The sequence below is a fragment of the Peromyscus californicus genome, unplaced genomic scaffold, assembly GCF_007827085.1.
Source record: "Peromyscus californicus insignis strain IS unplaced genomic scaffold, ASM782708v3 Scaffold_13__1_contigs__length_99412109, whole genome shotgun sequence".
NCBI lineage: Eukaryota > Metazoa > Chordata > Mammalia > Rodentia > Cricetidae > Peromyscus > Peromyscus californicus.
In genome coordinates, this window is record NW_026294424.1 from 91,077,941 (window position 1) to 91,094,351 (window position 16,411).

Consider the following 16,411-nt stretch of genomic DNA (forward strand, 5'->3'; position numbering starts at 1 on the left):
AGATTAGCTTATGCATATTGCCTGCCCTTTTAGAGCCTACAGGGATTTTATGGCAAGATGGACCTCTGTTGTGGATTCACCCAAAGTTGTCGCCTGCACAAACTATACAGCATTATCCCACTGCTGTGACAGAGCTTGCCCAACAAGGAATCTTATTATGTGTGCAACATTTTGGAGTGTCACCCAAAGAACTCATTACGTCATATGATAGCAATCAAATTAGAATATTAACTACCACAATAGATGCATGGGCCATATTACATTGTTCATTTTCAGGGTCCATTGATTGTCATTTCCCTAAACATCCCTTGTTAACCTTTTTCAATGAACATCCGGTGGTGTTTCCCAAAGTGAATGCCGCTCAACCCATTGTGGGAGCAAGCATTATTTTTACAGATGGTTCTAAAACTGGTGCTGGAGCATATATGGTGGATAATGGGACACCGGTCATACATCAGTTTTCCCCAGGGACACCGCAACAGGTGGAGCTTCGAATTGTTTTAGAAGTTTTTAGAGCTTGCCCTTTTCCTTTTAATTTGATATCAGATTCCTGCTATGTTGTTAATGCTTTGAAATATCTTGAATGTGCAGGACTGATTAAACCCTCTAGTTCTGTGAGCTCCTTATTTCAGCAATTACAAAGTTTGATTTGGCTACGTAAACATCCATTCTTCGTTCAGCACATTCATGCTCATACAAGATTGCCTGGTCCTGGCCGGGCGGTGGTGGCGCACGCCTTTAATCCCAGCACTCGGGAGGCAGAGCCAGGTGGATCTCTGTGAGTTTGAGGCCAGCCTGGTCTCCAAAGCGAGTTCCAGGAAAGGCGCAAAGCTACACAGAGAAACCCTGTCTCGAAAAACCAAAAAAAAAAAAAAAAGATTGCCTGGTCCTTTAGCTAAAGGCAATGACATAGTAGATCAGTGTACCCGACAAGTGTGGATGTTTATGGCTTCAGCTATACAGCGAGCCTCTGATTTTCATAAAGAATTCCATGTGAATGCACGCACGTTGCAGGCTAAATTTTCCCTTTCCCGTGCGGATGCACGCCAAGTAGTCATGGATTGTCCTCAATGTGTTATTTTTCATCATCCCCCTAGTTTGGAAATTAACCCCCGTGGTTTACGTCCCTTAAGAGTTTGGCAAATGGATGTTACACATATCCCTGACTTTGGGCGCCTCAAATACATGCATGTCTCTGTGGATACTTGTTCAGGGATTATACATGCCTCACCTATGACTGGGGAGAAAGCATTGAATGTCATTTCCCACTGTCTGGAAGCCTGGGCAGCATGGGGAAAACCACAGCAATTAAAGACTGATAATGGGCCAGCGTACACAGGACAGAAATTTAATTCCTTCTGTCAGTGCATGGATGTGCAGTTAACGCATGGTCTCCCTTATAATCCTCAAGGCCAAGGCATTGTGGAGCGTGCGCATCGGTCCCTTAAAGAAATTCTTCAAAAACAAAAAGGGCGAATAGGCCGTGACCAAACCCCAAAAGAAAGACTCTCTCTGCATTATTCACCTTAAATTTTTTGAATTTGGATGCCTCGGGAAGTTCATCAGCAGATAGGCATCATAATCCACACAGCCCTATGAAGGGCATGGTGAAGTGGAAAGATATCCTCACGGGTAGCTGGCATGGCCCCAATCCCGTGCTGACATGGGCACGAGGTTCTGTTTGTGTTTTCCCACAGGACCAGCTAGACCCTATCTGGGTACCTGAACAATTGGTGCGACAGGCCCCTCAGACGGAGAGACGTGATGACACCCCGGAAGCCGATGTGCCTGATCCTGATAGCCCTGATTCTGAGGATCAGCAGCTGAGGATCGACTACTCTGGGCTCTTATAAAAGCCTGGCCATACCCTTTACCCATAACATCACATTCTAGTGTATTGCTTTATTTTTGAGTTGACTTGCTGCAGGAGCAGAACCCAGATCCTGCGCAATGAGATCATTGCGGTCAACTCCACCCGTGTGCACCTGGCCTATCACCTTTTTAAAGGAGTGGGCAGGATTAGGTGCCCTGGCAGGCCTACTGGTGCTTGTCTCCCTAATGGGCCTGTGGTGCATTGTTCCTTTAAGGCTTTCTCAGCAGCGCAATGCAGCCATGATTATCCAAGCCTTTGCAGCCATAGAGGCTGGACAGTCTCCCCAGGCCTGGCTGGCCGCATTAAAAGCTTGATCGCGCAGGATGCCAGGCTAGTGCACTGCACTTGGGTCTAGCTGTATTGCAAAACCCAAGAAGAGCAAGTCTAATTGCATGTGGGTTGATGCCCTAATTCCCACCTCTGCAAAAAAGGGTATCGGACGGGTCAAGCGTTCTCTGGGTGGATGACACCTGGACTAACACCAGTACAATGTCCAAGTTGTTTTTTGGCAGAGATTAGACCTCTGCTCTTGCCTGCTGCTTAAAACAATAAAGGGGGAGCTGTAGAGAGCCGTGCATGGCCGTGCCTCAAAATGGCGCCAGCGTCCGGCTTCTGCCTTCCCGATGGCAGGTGCTCCTTATTTGGCTAAGGCTAGGATCTGGCTTGCTTCCGCACACCTGAACCTAATCTGGCTTGCTTGCGTATGTCTGACCCTATCGGCATTGTCCACATGGCACTATGGGGTTGATTGCCCAGTGGCTATAAAGGGCGTGGGCTGGCTTTCCCCAAGGGAGATCGGAGGAGGGAGAAGAAGAAGTTGGCTTTCCCCAGGGTCAGAAGATTGTTTCAAGGTTCCTGAATAAACTGCTTGGAGAAGAGCCTGGTGTTGCGTCTTCCTTGCTGGTTGAGGCGGAACAATACGATACAGTGCAGATTAAAAGCTAACAGGTATAGGAGCTTAAATAGTCGCACTAACAGGTCAGACAAGCATTTCCCCTAAGGAACCTTAAGAAACTTTAATATTACTACATTTAACATTCAGTAACAACCTTGAGCACTGGTCTTCATACAACCATGCTTTCTTCATATAACTATCCACAATTAGTAGCAGCTTACCAGCAATTTATATTGCATATGCTTCTGCATATGCCTCTCAACTTTTTTCTTTTCTTCCTTTATAAAAATAATTTCTTTCTTTCTTTTTCTTTCTTTCTTTCTTTCTTTCTTTCTTTCTTTCTTTCTTTCTCTCTCTCTCTCTCTCTCTCTCTCTCTCTCTCTCTCTCTCTCTCTTTCTTTCTTTCTTTCTTTCTTTATCTATTTATTTAGGCTGGCTGCACCTTGTAGCTCTGGCTGGCCTGCAGCTCTCTATGTAGACCAGGCTGACCTCAAACTTACTGAGATCTATCTACTCTGCCTCCCCAAATGTTGGGATTAAAGTAAAGCACGTGCTACCATGCCCAGCTGCCTCAATAATTTAAAAAAGATTTTTATCTAGGTGTGGTGATGCATGCCTGGAATTCAAGCACTTGGGAAGTGGAGGCAGAATCAAGAGCTCAGGTCATCCTTAGCTACATGGGAAATTTGGGGCCAGCCTGGGCTGTGTGAGACCTGTCGTTTTTTTATTTTATTTATGTATTTTTTTAAAGGTATGAGTGCTCTGTCTGCATGTATGCCAGAGAGAGCTTCAGTCACATTGTAGATGGTTGTGAGCCACCATGTGGTTGCTGGGAATTGAACTCAGGACCCTTGGAAGAGCAGCTAGTGCTCTTAACCACTGAGCCATCTCTCCAGACTGAGACCTGTCATTTTTTAACAAAGTTATATTTATTTATTATTTGCTTGTAGCTGGTGGAAGGTGTGTATGTGCCTGTGTACATGAGTGTGTGTATTTAAGTCAAATATGGGGGTCCTGGGGATTGACCCAAGGTCATCAGTCTTGGTGGTAATCATCTTTACTCAATGAGCCATGTCTTAACAAAATAGTAAATTAAAAAAATATTTTTAAAGAGGTCAACATAAAACCACAACTCTTACCTCATCTGGAATATAAGTTTATTCTCAGCCAGATATGAGTGACCATGGCTCAAGAACATAGATTCGGATTATCCCAAAACTATGTTTCAATGTAAAAATAATGAGACAGAATAAAAGGAGGCAATAAATCAAGGAATTTGATAAATACATTGTGAGGATGTCATATAGGTGAGTTAGAGCAAAGTGGGGAAGCTCTGCCATAGGTTGTAAATGGCATCCTGTGACGTGTAATTTTGGATTGGGGAACTGAGTGAGTGCACTCAGGTTTTATGTGATGGTTGAAAGGACGTTAGGTCAGATACAAAGGTTAGCACTGAGTGATTAGTAAAGGGACTAAAGATAGCCCAAGATGATTTGTTTCTAGATCTGTAACATTCCAACTCTCCACAACCATGAAGTTCTAATTTATAAGCCTGGTAGACTCTTTAACATAGTTTTAGCTTTTTCAATAGGGGTTTAAATTTACATAGGCAGTGCCTTCTCAGGTTTCAAATATCACTGATTTCTTTTGAGTATTCAAAATCAAAATGCCTCATCCTACTTTTATGATTTGTGTGTGAGGTGGGGAGGCACACAGGTACTCCTGCATGTGTGGAGGCCAGCTCTTTGTGGGGTCAGGTCTCTCCTTCCAACTTTGTGTGGGTTCCGGGGATAGAACTCGGGTTGTTTGTACTTTAAACTATTTTATGTCATTAGGAAGAGATCTGTGGCAGTATGCTGAGCACAGGAAGTGCCTAAGATTCTGTGTCCACTTCTTGTGAGCGCCAAGTGGGATGAGATGGATACGGCTGAAATAGCTTGTGACTGTCACGGTGAGGGTTCCGTGGTAGAGTTATACAATGTACGTTACGGGAATGCTAAAGGAGGTGTTGAACTTCGTGTCTGCCTGGGTCTTCACAAACAGGAACATTCGTCACCTAGAAAGGAGAGTTAGGATAGAGCAGCCAGAGGGGACGCGCACACGAAAGCATGGGAGCAGAAGGCGCACGCACATGCGTGCCCAGACTTCCCGCTTTGTGAGCCTGGAGGACCGAACTGATGAAGTGGCTAGGGTTAAGGCTGACGAAAAGGTCTGTAAGAAGTGGAAAGCCATTTAAGTATTTCCAGCAAGGCCGGAGAGCGGGTGGCTCAGTGGTTAAGAGCACTGACTGCTCTTGCAGAAGACCCGAGTTCAGTTCCCAACACACATCAGGTGGCTCCCAATCACCTGTAACTCCAGCTCCAGGAGGATGAGGTGCTCCTGTCCTCTGAGGGCACCTGCACCCTCACACCTTCCCCTCCCCTCAACATAATTAAAAATAATAAATAAATCATAAAAGTGTTTGAGAAAGTCAGGGTGAATGAATGACTCAGATGTTGCTATAATCGTACAAGTGAAAAATTAAGCGTTAAGTTGATCCAGTGGAAGAGGAACAAGGAAAATAGGTAAGTCCAGACTTTACGACTGAAGTAGGAAATTATGTTTATGCCTGATGGTTCCTTTTCTTCAGAGCCAAGAACTTGGATGTTGGGGAAGATGAACTAATACAGGTAGGTATACAGAAAATGGTGAAGGGAAAGACTTCACTCATTCATTCATTCACTCATTCATTCATTCATTGTGCAGTGCCGAGGATCAAACCCAGGGCCTTCAGTCTGTTCTAGGCTAGCATTTTTCCAGTAAGCCACAGCACAGCCCATCAAAACCAGCCTTTCAAATGTAAGAACCTGTAAGCTTTAGCTTTCTTAGAAGAATAACCATGCAAATTAAGGCTATAAAATTAGTTTATTTCAAATGTGAAAATATAAAAACTGCTTGCATAAAAATTTGAGAGTATTGAAGCATTGAAACTTTAAGGTCTATTTTAATCAATGTACTCAAATTCAATTGAGATAATATTCACAGCAGACACAAACATATAGAATTGTAATCCTTAAAAGGATTAAAATCCTGGGGGAATTACATTCTGTTACTTGATCAGAGCACAGGACTGTAATGTCCAGTGATGTGGACCCCACCGAACCTCCCAGAGGAGGGGTGCTTGATGACAATTATAGGCATCAAATGGTCATGGGTGGTGACTGGGGAAATGACCGTAGACCTGTTCCTGGCCAAGTAGGACTGGAAACTTGAAGAAAGGCTTGCTGGGAGAACCTCCAGGAAAGGTGTCTTCAGGTCTGTGAAGAAATCACTCATCTTCTTCCTCTGGTTGTTACCAGATCTCAATGAACTGTAGATCAGTCACAGCCATCATGTGACCAGGCCAACCACAGAGCCAGTGCTACAGACAGTAGGCAGAGCACGTGAAAGCAGCTGACCCATGGTGATGTGCCCAGCTGTTGGACCGTGCTTCATTTGAACTTCTTATATGGGCTATAAATGTCCTCATTTACAGGTCTCTGTTACTCACAGGTCAAAGCTTCCCAAGCGAAGCAAGAACTAATGGTATAGAAAAAGTGAATACTGGGATGATTATGACATGTCAGGGGTTTCCTAAAACTTCTCTCAGTCAACCAACCGTCTCCTTTACAGTCATTTCCAAACTATGTCACCCCTTTCCTCTCAAGTGCTGTCACTGGTTTTTGTTTTTGTTTGTTTGTTCGTTCTTAATACTACCCCACCCAACCATCTGTCCTTTCACAGGTGGTTTCTGAAGAACAAAGAGAAGAGGCATGGGGCCAGTTCTCTTCCTTTTAGTTCCTCTCAGGTGTGAGCAGATGTATGTCTTTAACAGGCAGTGTGAAGTTGTGGCAATGAGCCTTTCCCTGCCGGAGCTCCAGAGAGGCTCCTGAAGGACAGATTGGACAGTCTTCTAACCAAAATAATAATAATAATAATAATAATAATAATAATAATAATAATAATAATAAAAAGCTTTAAAAAATCATGACATATCCTTCACTTATTTGCCTTTTGTTCATATCGAAGGCATTCCTATACATTTTTAATAACCCTCAAAATAGTGCATGCAAAATGCTAAGCATCATTTGGCCCACGGCGCCATTACCTGCCATTACCTGCGGTGTCTGACTTAGATGAGGTCACACTGGCGCCAGCACTGAGGCAAGCCCCCATCCTCCCAAGGCTCTGGAGCTGAGAATAAGGCGGCCTTCCTACAGACAGCTAGAGCTTTGCTTTACTCTCATGAATAACACCCCTGAACTCTTTCATCTCGGGGCTACTGTATGCCTTTTATTTTCATAAACAAGCAGCAATTTTGGCATTTCTTATGACAAAAAACCCATAGGAAAAGGCAGGCATGCCCAGGGAGCTTCCTGGGCGGAGTGGTTTCTCTGTTAAAGCTGGCAGAGTCTGGTCATCCACCATCTTCAGGGTTTCACCGTTCAGCTGAACAGATCTACGGAAGGAAAGACAGGCCTGAGTTAGGCAGGTTGTGCATGCACTGTGGCCTCTACGAAAGCTGTGAACTAATTTTAAACCAAGGAGGACTTTTGTGGCAGCTTGAGTTATGTAATTTGTATTTCAACACTAGGTGAGATTAGGTGTTTGACCAAGACAAACTTAGAGCCGCAGAGGGAGAGAAAGTAACAGGAGCAGAGGCCATCTGGCCCGCTAAGCCTGCAGTAGTACTAGCTGACTTTTTACAGAAACATGCACAAACTATGCACCTTTTTTTTTTTTTATCTTTTTTTTCCAAGATGGCGTCACATACACAGCTCAGGCTGGAACTTACTGTGCAACCCTGGCTGGCCCCAGACTCCTAGTGATCTTCCTACCTCCACTACATCTAGGTTCTTCATCTTTTCCTGAAGTGATTTTTGTTACTTGTAAACACTGATAGGATTGATGAGAGTTATGTTTACACCATATATAGAATACATGTGACACATGTATAAGTCATCACTATGCCTGCATACAATAAGCACTATGAAAATGTTACATATTGCCATTTTTTTCCATATACGTGAACATAACAAGCCAGGCCTGTAACCCTAGCACTGTCAGGAGGTGGAGCCAGGGGTTCAGAGTCGTCCTGACAACACAGCATATTCAAGGCCACAAGAGACCCTATCTCAAAAACTCCTAAAACAAAAGCAACCCATTACATCATCCTACTTTTAATACCTCAACATATTTTTTCCATCTTTCTATGCACAGAAACACATTTTACTTTAATGGTTGTGCTTATGTATATGAGGGTTGTGTCTACATGCCAGAAGAGCATCGGCTCCCATTATAGTTGTAAGCCACCATGTGGCTGCTGGGAATTGAACTCAATACCTCTGGAAGAGCAGCCAGGGCTCTTACCTGCTGTGGGATGTTCTGTATGGCAAATGTGTTGCTGATTAGTCAATAAATAAAACACTGATTGGCCATTGGCTAGGCAGGAAATATAGGCGGGACAAGGAGGAGAATAAAGCTGGGAAGTGGAAGGCTGAGTCAGAGAGACACTGCCAGCCGCCATGATGACAAACAGCATGTGAAGATGCCGGGAAGCCACGAGCCATGTGGCAAGGTATAGATTAATAGAAATGGGTTAATTTAAGCTGTAAGAACAGTTAACAAGAAGCCTGCCACGGCCATACAGTTTGTAACCAATATAAGTCTCTGTGTTTACTTGGTTGGGTCTGAGCGGCTGTGGGACTGGCAGGTGAGAGAGATTTGTCCTGACTGTGGGCCAGGCAGGAAAACTCAAGCTACACTTACCCTCTGAGCCATCTCTCCAGTCCTGTATATATTTTCTTAAAACTTATTTTTCATTGAATACATCCTCATGTTTGTTCATATCATACAGCATTCATCCACTGTATCATTTTAGTGAACACATAGCGTAGGATTCTATGCTATGAATTCATTAGTGCATTTACTTAATTCTCTACTTCTAGATATTTTGTTTCCATGGGGTACTATCCTGTGTTTTTCCTTCTTTTTTTCACAGGTTCTTTCTCTGTAGCTCTGGCTGGCCTGGAACTCACTATGTAGACTAGGCTGGCCCCTAACCTGGGAGCCATCCTCCTGTTTCTGCCTCCCAAGTGCTGGAATTATAGGTGTGCACCCTCATGCCTAGCTTGTTCTGCTCATGTTTTAAAAGCCTTTTCACCTCTTTTCTAAGACTGGATCTCACTATGTAGCTCTGGCTGTCCTTGAACTCACTCTGTAGACCAGGCTGGCTTTGAACTAACAGAGATCCCCCTGCCTCTGCCTCCCAAGTGCTGGAACTAAAGGTGTGCATCACTACGTCCTGCTCCACCTCCTGTCCTTACGAGGGTCAGTGGGTAGGAACTGGGTTCCACATAACCTTTGTCAGAAACTCAGCACCTAGTCCCACAACTCAAGGCATACTAACAACATGCCACAGTTGTGCCAGCGGCTACCACCAAGGCTATTCTGAGGTGGATTCAGTCCACAGGCTTTGGTTTTGTTTTTACGCTCACATACCACATCAAGTTTATATAAGGAAGCAGAGGAAATATGACCATCTTCAGGAAACCACAAGCAAAAATAGGCTTGAAAGATATCTCTGAATATTGGTAGTAGGAGCACTCAGCATGAACTGAAGGACCGTTTGAGAAATCCTACCAATGCCAGGCGGTGGTGGCGCATGCCTTTATCCCAGTGCTGGGAAGGTGGAGGCAGGTTGAGCTTTGTGAGTTTGAGGCCAGCCTGGTCTACAGAGCGAATGCCTACCGAAGTCCTAGGATCGATTCAGTACTTTGCTACCTCAACTTGAAGGTAAGTTTGATACTGTGAATTAATTAATAGTGCTGTGTAAGACAGGAACACGGCAAGATTCCACCTGCTCAGGCTGTGGTGTTTAATCAGCTCTGCATACAAATGTACCCTGAGGGATGCGTGTTTAAGTGGATTCAGCAATGAGCGTAGGGTTTCATCCGAGGGAAGTAACTTGCTTCATGCTTTGAAGACAGAAACCGGAGGATAAGGAATAGAAGACAGGTCTGTTGGACTGCTGGTGAGATAAAGGTTTAAAGAACTAGTAAGGAGCAGGTTTGGCAGAATTGAGGAGCCTTGGAAAAATTCACCTGAGATAAATATAAAAATACTGTTAAAATACTTTCATTCAAGCACTTGCTGCCCAGCAGACAGCCTGATTCTGGTTCCCCAGACCCACATGCTGGAACTTCTACATGCTGCTCTTTGACCTCTGCGCTCGGGAATGCACCCAAAATGTACTTAGAAACAATTAAAGTAATTACCAAGAAGCTCGTTTACAGCCATTTTCTTACTCTATCCCCCCCCCCCCCCACACACACACAAACTATTGCAATGCTGTAGGAGAATCCCACCCAGCTCTGTGTGGGGTTTTATTCCACCCACACTCCCTTACTAGATCAGATGGATGGTTCTGTGCCACTGGGTATCGGAGTATCTTCGGAACAAATACTCTAAATGTGGAAGTACTCTGCCCTTGATAAACACCAGCCACAAACCCCTTATCTACAATGGTGTCCTGCCTGAGAGATATGCTAGGGCAATGGTGGCACAAAGCTTGTGGGAGTCACCAACCAATAGCTGATCTGACTTAAGGCCCACCTTGTGAGATGGAACCCATATCGACACTGCTTGGGTGACCAAGAACCTGAGACTAGATAGATAGCCTAGGGACCTAGGGCAGAACTGAATAATACTGATTTGAAAAAGAAAAAAAAAATGTAGTGATGAAACAATTCCTAATGATATTCTCTCTACTCATTGACCAGTGCCTTGTTCAGCCATCATCAGAGAAGCTTCCTCCTGTATGGAACACATATAGAGACCCATAGCCAGACATTACACAGAGAGTGAGAGACCTGGGAACACTCAGCCCTAAAGGGGATGTCTCCATCAAATCCTTCCCTCATAGCTCAGGGAACCCCACGAGGAGAAAGAGCAAAGAATGTAAGAGCCAGAGGGGATGGAGACACCAAGAACACAAGGCCCTCTAAATCAACATGAGCAAAGCTCATTTGAACTCACAGAGACTGAAGCAGCGTGCACAGGGCCTGCATGGGTTTGTGCCAGGTCCTCTATGTGTATATTATGGCTTCCAATCTGGTGTTTCTATGATATCCCTGAGTGTGTGAACAAGTGGGTCTCTGTGGGAGCCCACAGAGATTTCCTAGTGAGATCTGAGTTAGCTTTACCCAGCAGGGCTGCATAAGGGATGGATTGACCATGTGCATGGTTACCAGGTCTGCACTTGGCTGTGCTGGGGGGAGGTCTTTTGTTCCACCCCTTGGCATTCCTTTAAAAAACCCTTTAGGAGCCTGGCGGTGGTGGTGCACGCCTTTAATCCCAGCACTCTGGGAAGAAGAGACAGGCAGATCTCTGTGAGTTCGAGGCCAGCATGGTCTATAGAGTGAGATCTAGGACAGGCACCAAACTACACAGAGAAACCCTGTCTCCAAAAACCAAAAACCAAACAACAACAACAACAAAAAAAAAAAAACAAAAAACAAAAAAACAACATCTCTTTAGAACTAGAGACAGAAGGGGCCAGTGGATAAGGATCCAGGCCCTCCCAAGGCTATCCTGTGTTTCTAGCTGTCTCTCTCTCCCCTCTATATTTCTATCGAAATCTCTTATCCCTCACTCCTCAAGAGTACCCTGGGGAAAAAAGTGGGGGTGGGCCCCACACAGATCTCTGATCTTTTCAACTTTTCTTCTGTTGGTTAGTCTGTCCAACTTTGATGTGATAGTTTTTGTTTATCTTATAGTTTATTTTGTTATATATTCTTTAAAATGAATGAATGGAAACCTCGCCACCAGGGTAAAGGTTAACTGAACTGTCACCTGCTGGGAGAGAGAAATGAGTTTTCTTCCATAGAGAGACACATCAGCCTCTCCAGGACAAGCCTCATGTTCAGGAGGAGTTGACAACATATAGTGAACTCCACAGCTTTTTGTGTGCTTTTATTTGGATATAGTTTGGTGGGGTTTGTTTGTTTTCTTTTTGAGTGTGGCCTTATTTTGTTTCTCTGGTCTTGGGGAGTTTGTTGTTAAACTGGGTTTTAGTTCTTTTGTGAAAGAATCTAAAGTTGAGTGGGCAGGGAGAGGATTCGGAAGGACTTAGGGGAGGGGAAGAATATGATCAAAATATATTTAAATTTAAAAATTGTTTTAAATAATAAAAAATATAAAAAAAATCTAAATACACTGACTGGATCTTGATATGTGAAGACATTTGGGATTACAGATTTTCTTCTAAGATAACTACTCGTTTGTGTCCATACCCTTCTACACTGCTCTCTTCCATGAGTTACAGTTGTACAAATAAGTATTCACATATAGAATTTACGAGATAAAAAATGTTAGAATGTAATAGTTACTCCCTTTCCCCTGCCATTGAAAAACCCTCTCTATTCTGATGAATGCCAATAAACTTACATAAAGTTTGCAATCAACAAGAAAAATGACTCACTTGGAAAGTAACCCATCAGGTCCAACAGGCTTTAGAAGGTACTTGTCCACTGGCTTGTTAAACAGTTGATATGGCAACTTCAAGTGCTTGGTGACATTATGGAGGTTCAAGGCATATAGAGTTAAATCTCCTTCCCGATACCTCGGGCTAAAAGCAAACAAGTTAATTCAGTCACATATCTGTCTGACTTACACACTGAAGAGCTTGAACATTCACGCAATCAGAGATACTGAGTACCGTATTCATTGGTAGTGGGATGTATTAGCAGCCTTTCCAAGGATGATGTTAGACCAATCTGGTGGCCCTATTTTGAAAACAAGAAAAGTAACTGTTCTTCACATCACCACCTCCTGAGCCAGAAGAGGCTGAGAGCTTCGCTCCTTTGCCACACTGAGCTCCAGAAGGCCATAGCCAGACCACATGTTTTGTTTTTTTTTTTTTTTTTTTTGGTTTTTTCGAGACAGGGTTTCTCTGTGTAGCTTTGCGCCTTTCCTGGGACTCACTAGGTAGCCCAGGCTGGCCTCGAACTCACAGAGATCCGCCTGGCTCTGCCTCCCGAGTGCTGGGATTAAAGGCGTGCGCCACCACCGCCCGGCCCAGACCACATGTTTTTATATATAGGAAGGATAATGATACTCTTGATGATAATGATAAGATCTACAGTGAATTCCAGTTATAAACTATATAAACGAGCTATTCCTAGTCTAATAAAAAGACTAACCAGGAGGCTGGTCAGAGCATGGGCTGCTCTTCCGGAGGATTAGGGTTCAGTCCCCATAACTCACAACATAACAGTTGTAATGCCAATTTCAGGAGATCCAATGCCCTCCTCTAGCCTCCAAGGGCACCTGGTACACACATGGTATACACATATATGCGGGCAAACACCCATACATATAAAAAAAAATAATTTAAAAGAAGACTGAAACGGGGCTGGGGAGGTGGGTAAGCTGGTAAGATGCTTACTCCATCTCCCGAAACCCTGCAAAGAGCTAGACAAGGTGGCTCGTGCTTGCCATCCTCGTGATGGTGAGATGGGAAGGGAGAGACACGTGACTCTAGAGCTTGATGGCCAGCTCGCCTAGCAACTTGGCAAAGTTCCAGGCCAATGAGAGACCCTGTCCCTAACAAAAGGTAGACGGCACCTGAGGAAGGACCCAAGATTGTTGATGTCTTCATGCACACTCATGTATGTGCATGAACACACTTGAATACGCATGTGTACCCCACATGTGAGCATGCACATATACAAAACACACAGAATATACTAATCACACATAATGATGATTAAGGCCGAGGGTGGTGGTGCACACCTTTGCTCAGAGCACATGGGAGGCAGAGGCAGGCAGATCTGAATTCAAGGGCCAGCTTGGTTTATATAACAAATTTCAGGCCAGTCAAAACTACCTCCTAGTAAGATCCTATTTCAAACAAAACTAATCTGTTGACTTTTCCAGAATTTATCCACTTAAGCCACCCCATACTTCATACCATGACCTTCACTATTCTGAGTCCTCAGTCACCAGGAATGGAGAACATCAGGTGGCTAGTACTAGCCCATCTGCCATAAGAGATTGAAACTCGGATAAGCTAAGCCCTGGGGTTTGGGGAACTCTTTCAACCTAAAGCCAGAGTGCAGGGCTAGGAACATCTGCATGGCCTCTTGCTCTAAAAACTGGTCACAACTCAAGAATATTTTTTATTTATTTGGTTTATTTCTGGGGAGGACATATGTGTGCCACATGTGTGGAGGTCAGAGGCCACCTCTTGGGAGTTGGTTCTCTTCCACTACCTTGTGGTGTCCAACTCAGTCCCTGCAGGTCCTCTACCTGCTGAGCTGTCTGCCGGCCCAGGTACAACTTAAAAAAGAATCTCTAAGTTAAACAAGCTAGGCTTATTTATTTGTGCACATGCGCACGGACAGAGGGCAGAGGACAGTTTTCAGGAGTCAGTTCTCTCCTTCCATCACGTGGGTCCCAGGGCTGGAAACCAGGTGGTCAGTCCTGACGGCAGGGGCCTTTATCGGCTGAGCATTCTCGGCAGCCCTTTCCATCCTTTGATGCTGTCATTTTCTTGATTCTTTCTTCTACCTGGGTAAACTAAGGAGATCGGTCCATCCACAGACTTGTATATTCAAACTAATTCATGTTCACATTTACACGCACCCGTAAGGAATCATCTGCGTACCATTCAGGATATGTTTTCATTATAGACATTATTTCATTAAAATCATTATGTAAATCTTTACTGGGTTGCATATGCTTATATTGAAACAATTGTTTTACTTTTTAATCATATTTATTTTTGTTTTTCAAGACAGGGTTTCTCTTTGTCCTGGCTGCCTGGAACTTGCCCTGTAGACCAGGCTAGCCTTGATCTCAAGGATCCACCTGACTCTGCTTCTTGAGTGCTGAGATTAAAGGTGTGCCACTACTGCCCAGCTTGGTTTTTTATTTTTAAAAAACCTTATTTATGTGTATGAGTGTTCTGCCTGCATATATGTACAGTGTGTGTGTGTGTGTGTGTGTGTGTGTGTGTGTGTGTGTGTGTGTGTGTCTGGTGCCTGTGGAAGCCAGAGTCTTGAATGCCCTAAAACTAGAGTTACAAATAGTTGTGAATCACTATGTGGGTGCTGGGAACTGAACCTGGGTCCTTAGTCAGTGCTCTTACCTGCTGAGCCATATCTCCAGGCCCTATTTAAGCAATTGTGTGTGTGTGTTCTTTTTTTTTTTAAGAAGGATTCTTTTTTTTCTTTTCTCTTCTTTAAGATTTATTTATTTATTATGTATACAGTATTCTGTCTGCACGTATCCCTGTAGGTCAGAAGAGGGCACCAGATCTCATTACAGATGGTTGTGAGCCACCATGTGGTTGCTGGGAATTGAACTCAGGACCTCTGGAAGAGCAAGCAGTGTTCTTAACCTCTGAGCCATCTCTCCAGCCCCGTGTGTATGTTCTTGTATGTGAAATGTGTGCTCATGTGTGTGGTGACTAGAGACCGACAATAGATGTTTTTCTCAGCTGCTCTCCATTTTTTCTTTCTTTTTTATTTTTTCATTTTTTTGAGACAGGGTCTCTCCTTGGCTTCAAGTTCATGAATTCAGAGAGACTGGCCAATCAGCACACCCTGGGGACCCTTTTGTCTCTGCCTTCCCAGTGCTGGACTACAGGTACGCACTGCCACATCCAGCTTTTTCTACATGGAGGCTGGATGTGGATCTCAGGCCCTCATGCTTCCTTCCACACAGCACTTCCCCAGCCGAGCCGTCTAGCCAGCCCCGCTGGAAGGCTTGGGAGTTAGAGTCTGGTATCATGAAGACAAAGAAAGAAAGAGTAAGGAAAAAACGACACAGTTCAGATCCGCACACAGCTGGAGGGCAGCCGGGGTGCTGGGCAGGACGTCTCCCGCTGACTGACTTGTCTGGGGAGCGGGTGCTGGGTACTTACTGGTGGGTGTTCGTGCAGTGCAGATACGCTCGAAGTTTGCTTCTGTCTGGGTCTTTCACTTGCACCATCAGCACCTGGGGACCTACCAGTTTCTTGAACAGAAGAGACAGCCAGTAATCCTATCATTCGGGGGAGAGACGAAAAACAGATCTCTGGTTATTGTCATTCATTCATTCATTCATTTATTTATTTATTTATTTATTTATTTGGTTTTTCGAGACAGGGTTTCTCTGTGTAGCTTTGGAGCCTGTCCTGGAACGCACTCTGTAGCCCAGGCTGGCCTCGAACTCACAGAGATCCTCCTGCCTCTGCCTCTCGAGTACTGGGCTTAAAGACATGTACCACCATACCTGGCCTATATCTTGAAGATTATGAATAAAATAGTCAATTATTAGATGGTGTTTTTAAAACAAATATATAACCCTGACATGTTGTAAAGTTAGACAAACTGTATGGCTTTATAGTTGTTGGTGTTGAGACAGGGTCTTACTCTGTAGCCCAGGCTGGCTTGAAACATACCATGTAACCTGGCTGGCCTTGAACTCATGGTGATTCTCCTGCCTCAGCCTCTCAAGTGTGGGATTATTGGCAGGAGTCACATCTGGATGTCATAAACAATTCTGAACCTTGGCCAGTAGCTAGATAGCATTTTCTCCTTTCTTTTTGTGTCTGTGTGTATTATGGCGTGCGTGTGTGT

At 44.3% G+C, this 16,411-nt stretch overlaps 1 protein-coding gene across 1 annotated transcript in view; it reads right to left on the reverse strand.

Annotated features, from left to right (window-relative positions):
* Positions 1 to 5,653: 5,653 nt before the first annotated feature.
* The window catches only part of Hpse (heparanase), a 38,323-nt gene continuing 27,565 nt past the window's right edge, over positions 5,654 to 16,411 (reverse strand). The window contains exons 10-12 of the mRNA XM_052735504.1: positions 15,715 to 15,833; positions 12,268 to 12,414; positions 5,654 to 7,245 (exon numbers count right to left, since the gene is read on the reverse strand). Coding sequence (XP_052591464.1) covers positions 7,086 to 7,245; positions 12,268 to 12,414; positions 15,715 to 15,833 — 426 coding nt within the window. The 3' untranslated portion in view covers positions 5,654 to 7,085. The remainder of the gene's footprint in view (positions 7,246 to 12,267; positions 12,415 to 15,714; positions 15,834 to 16,411) is intronic.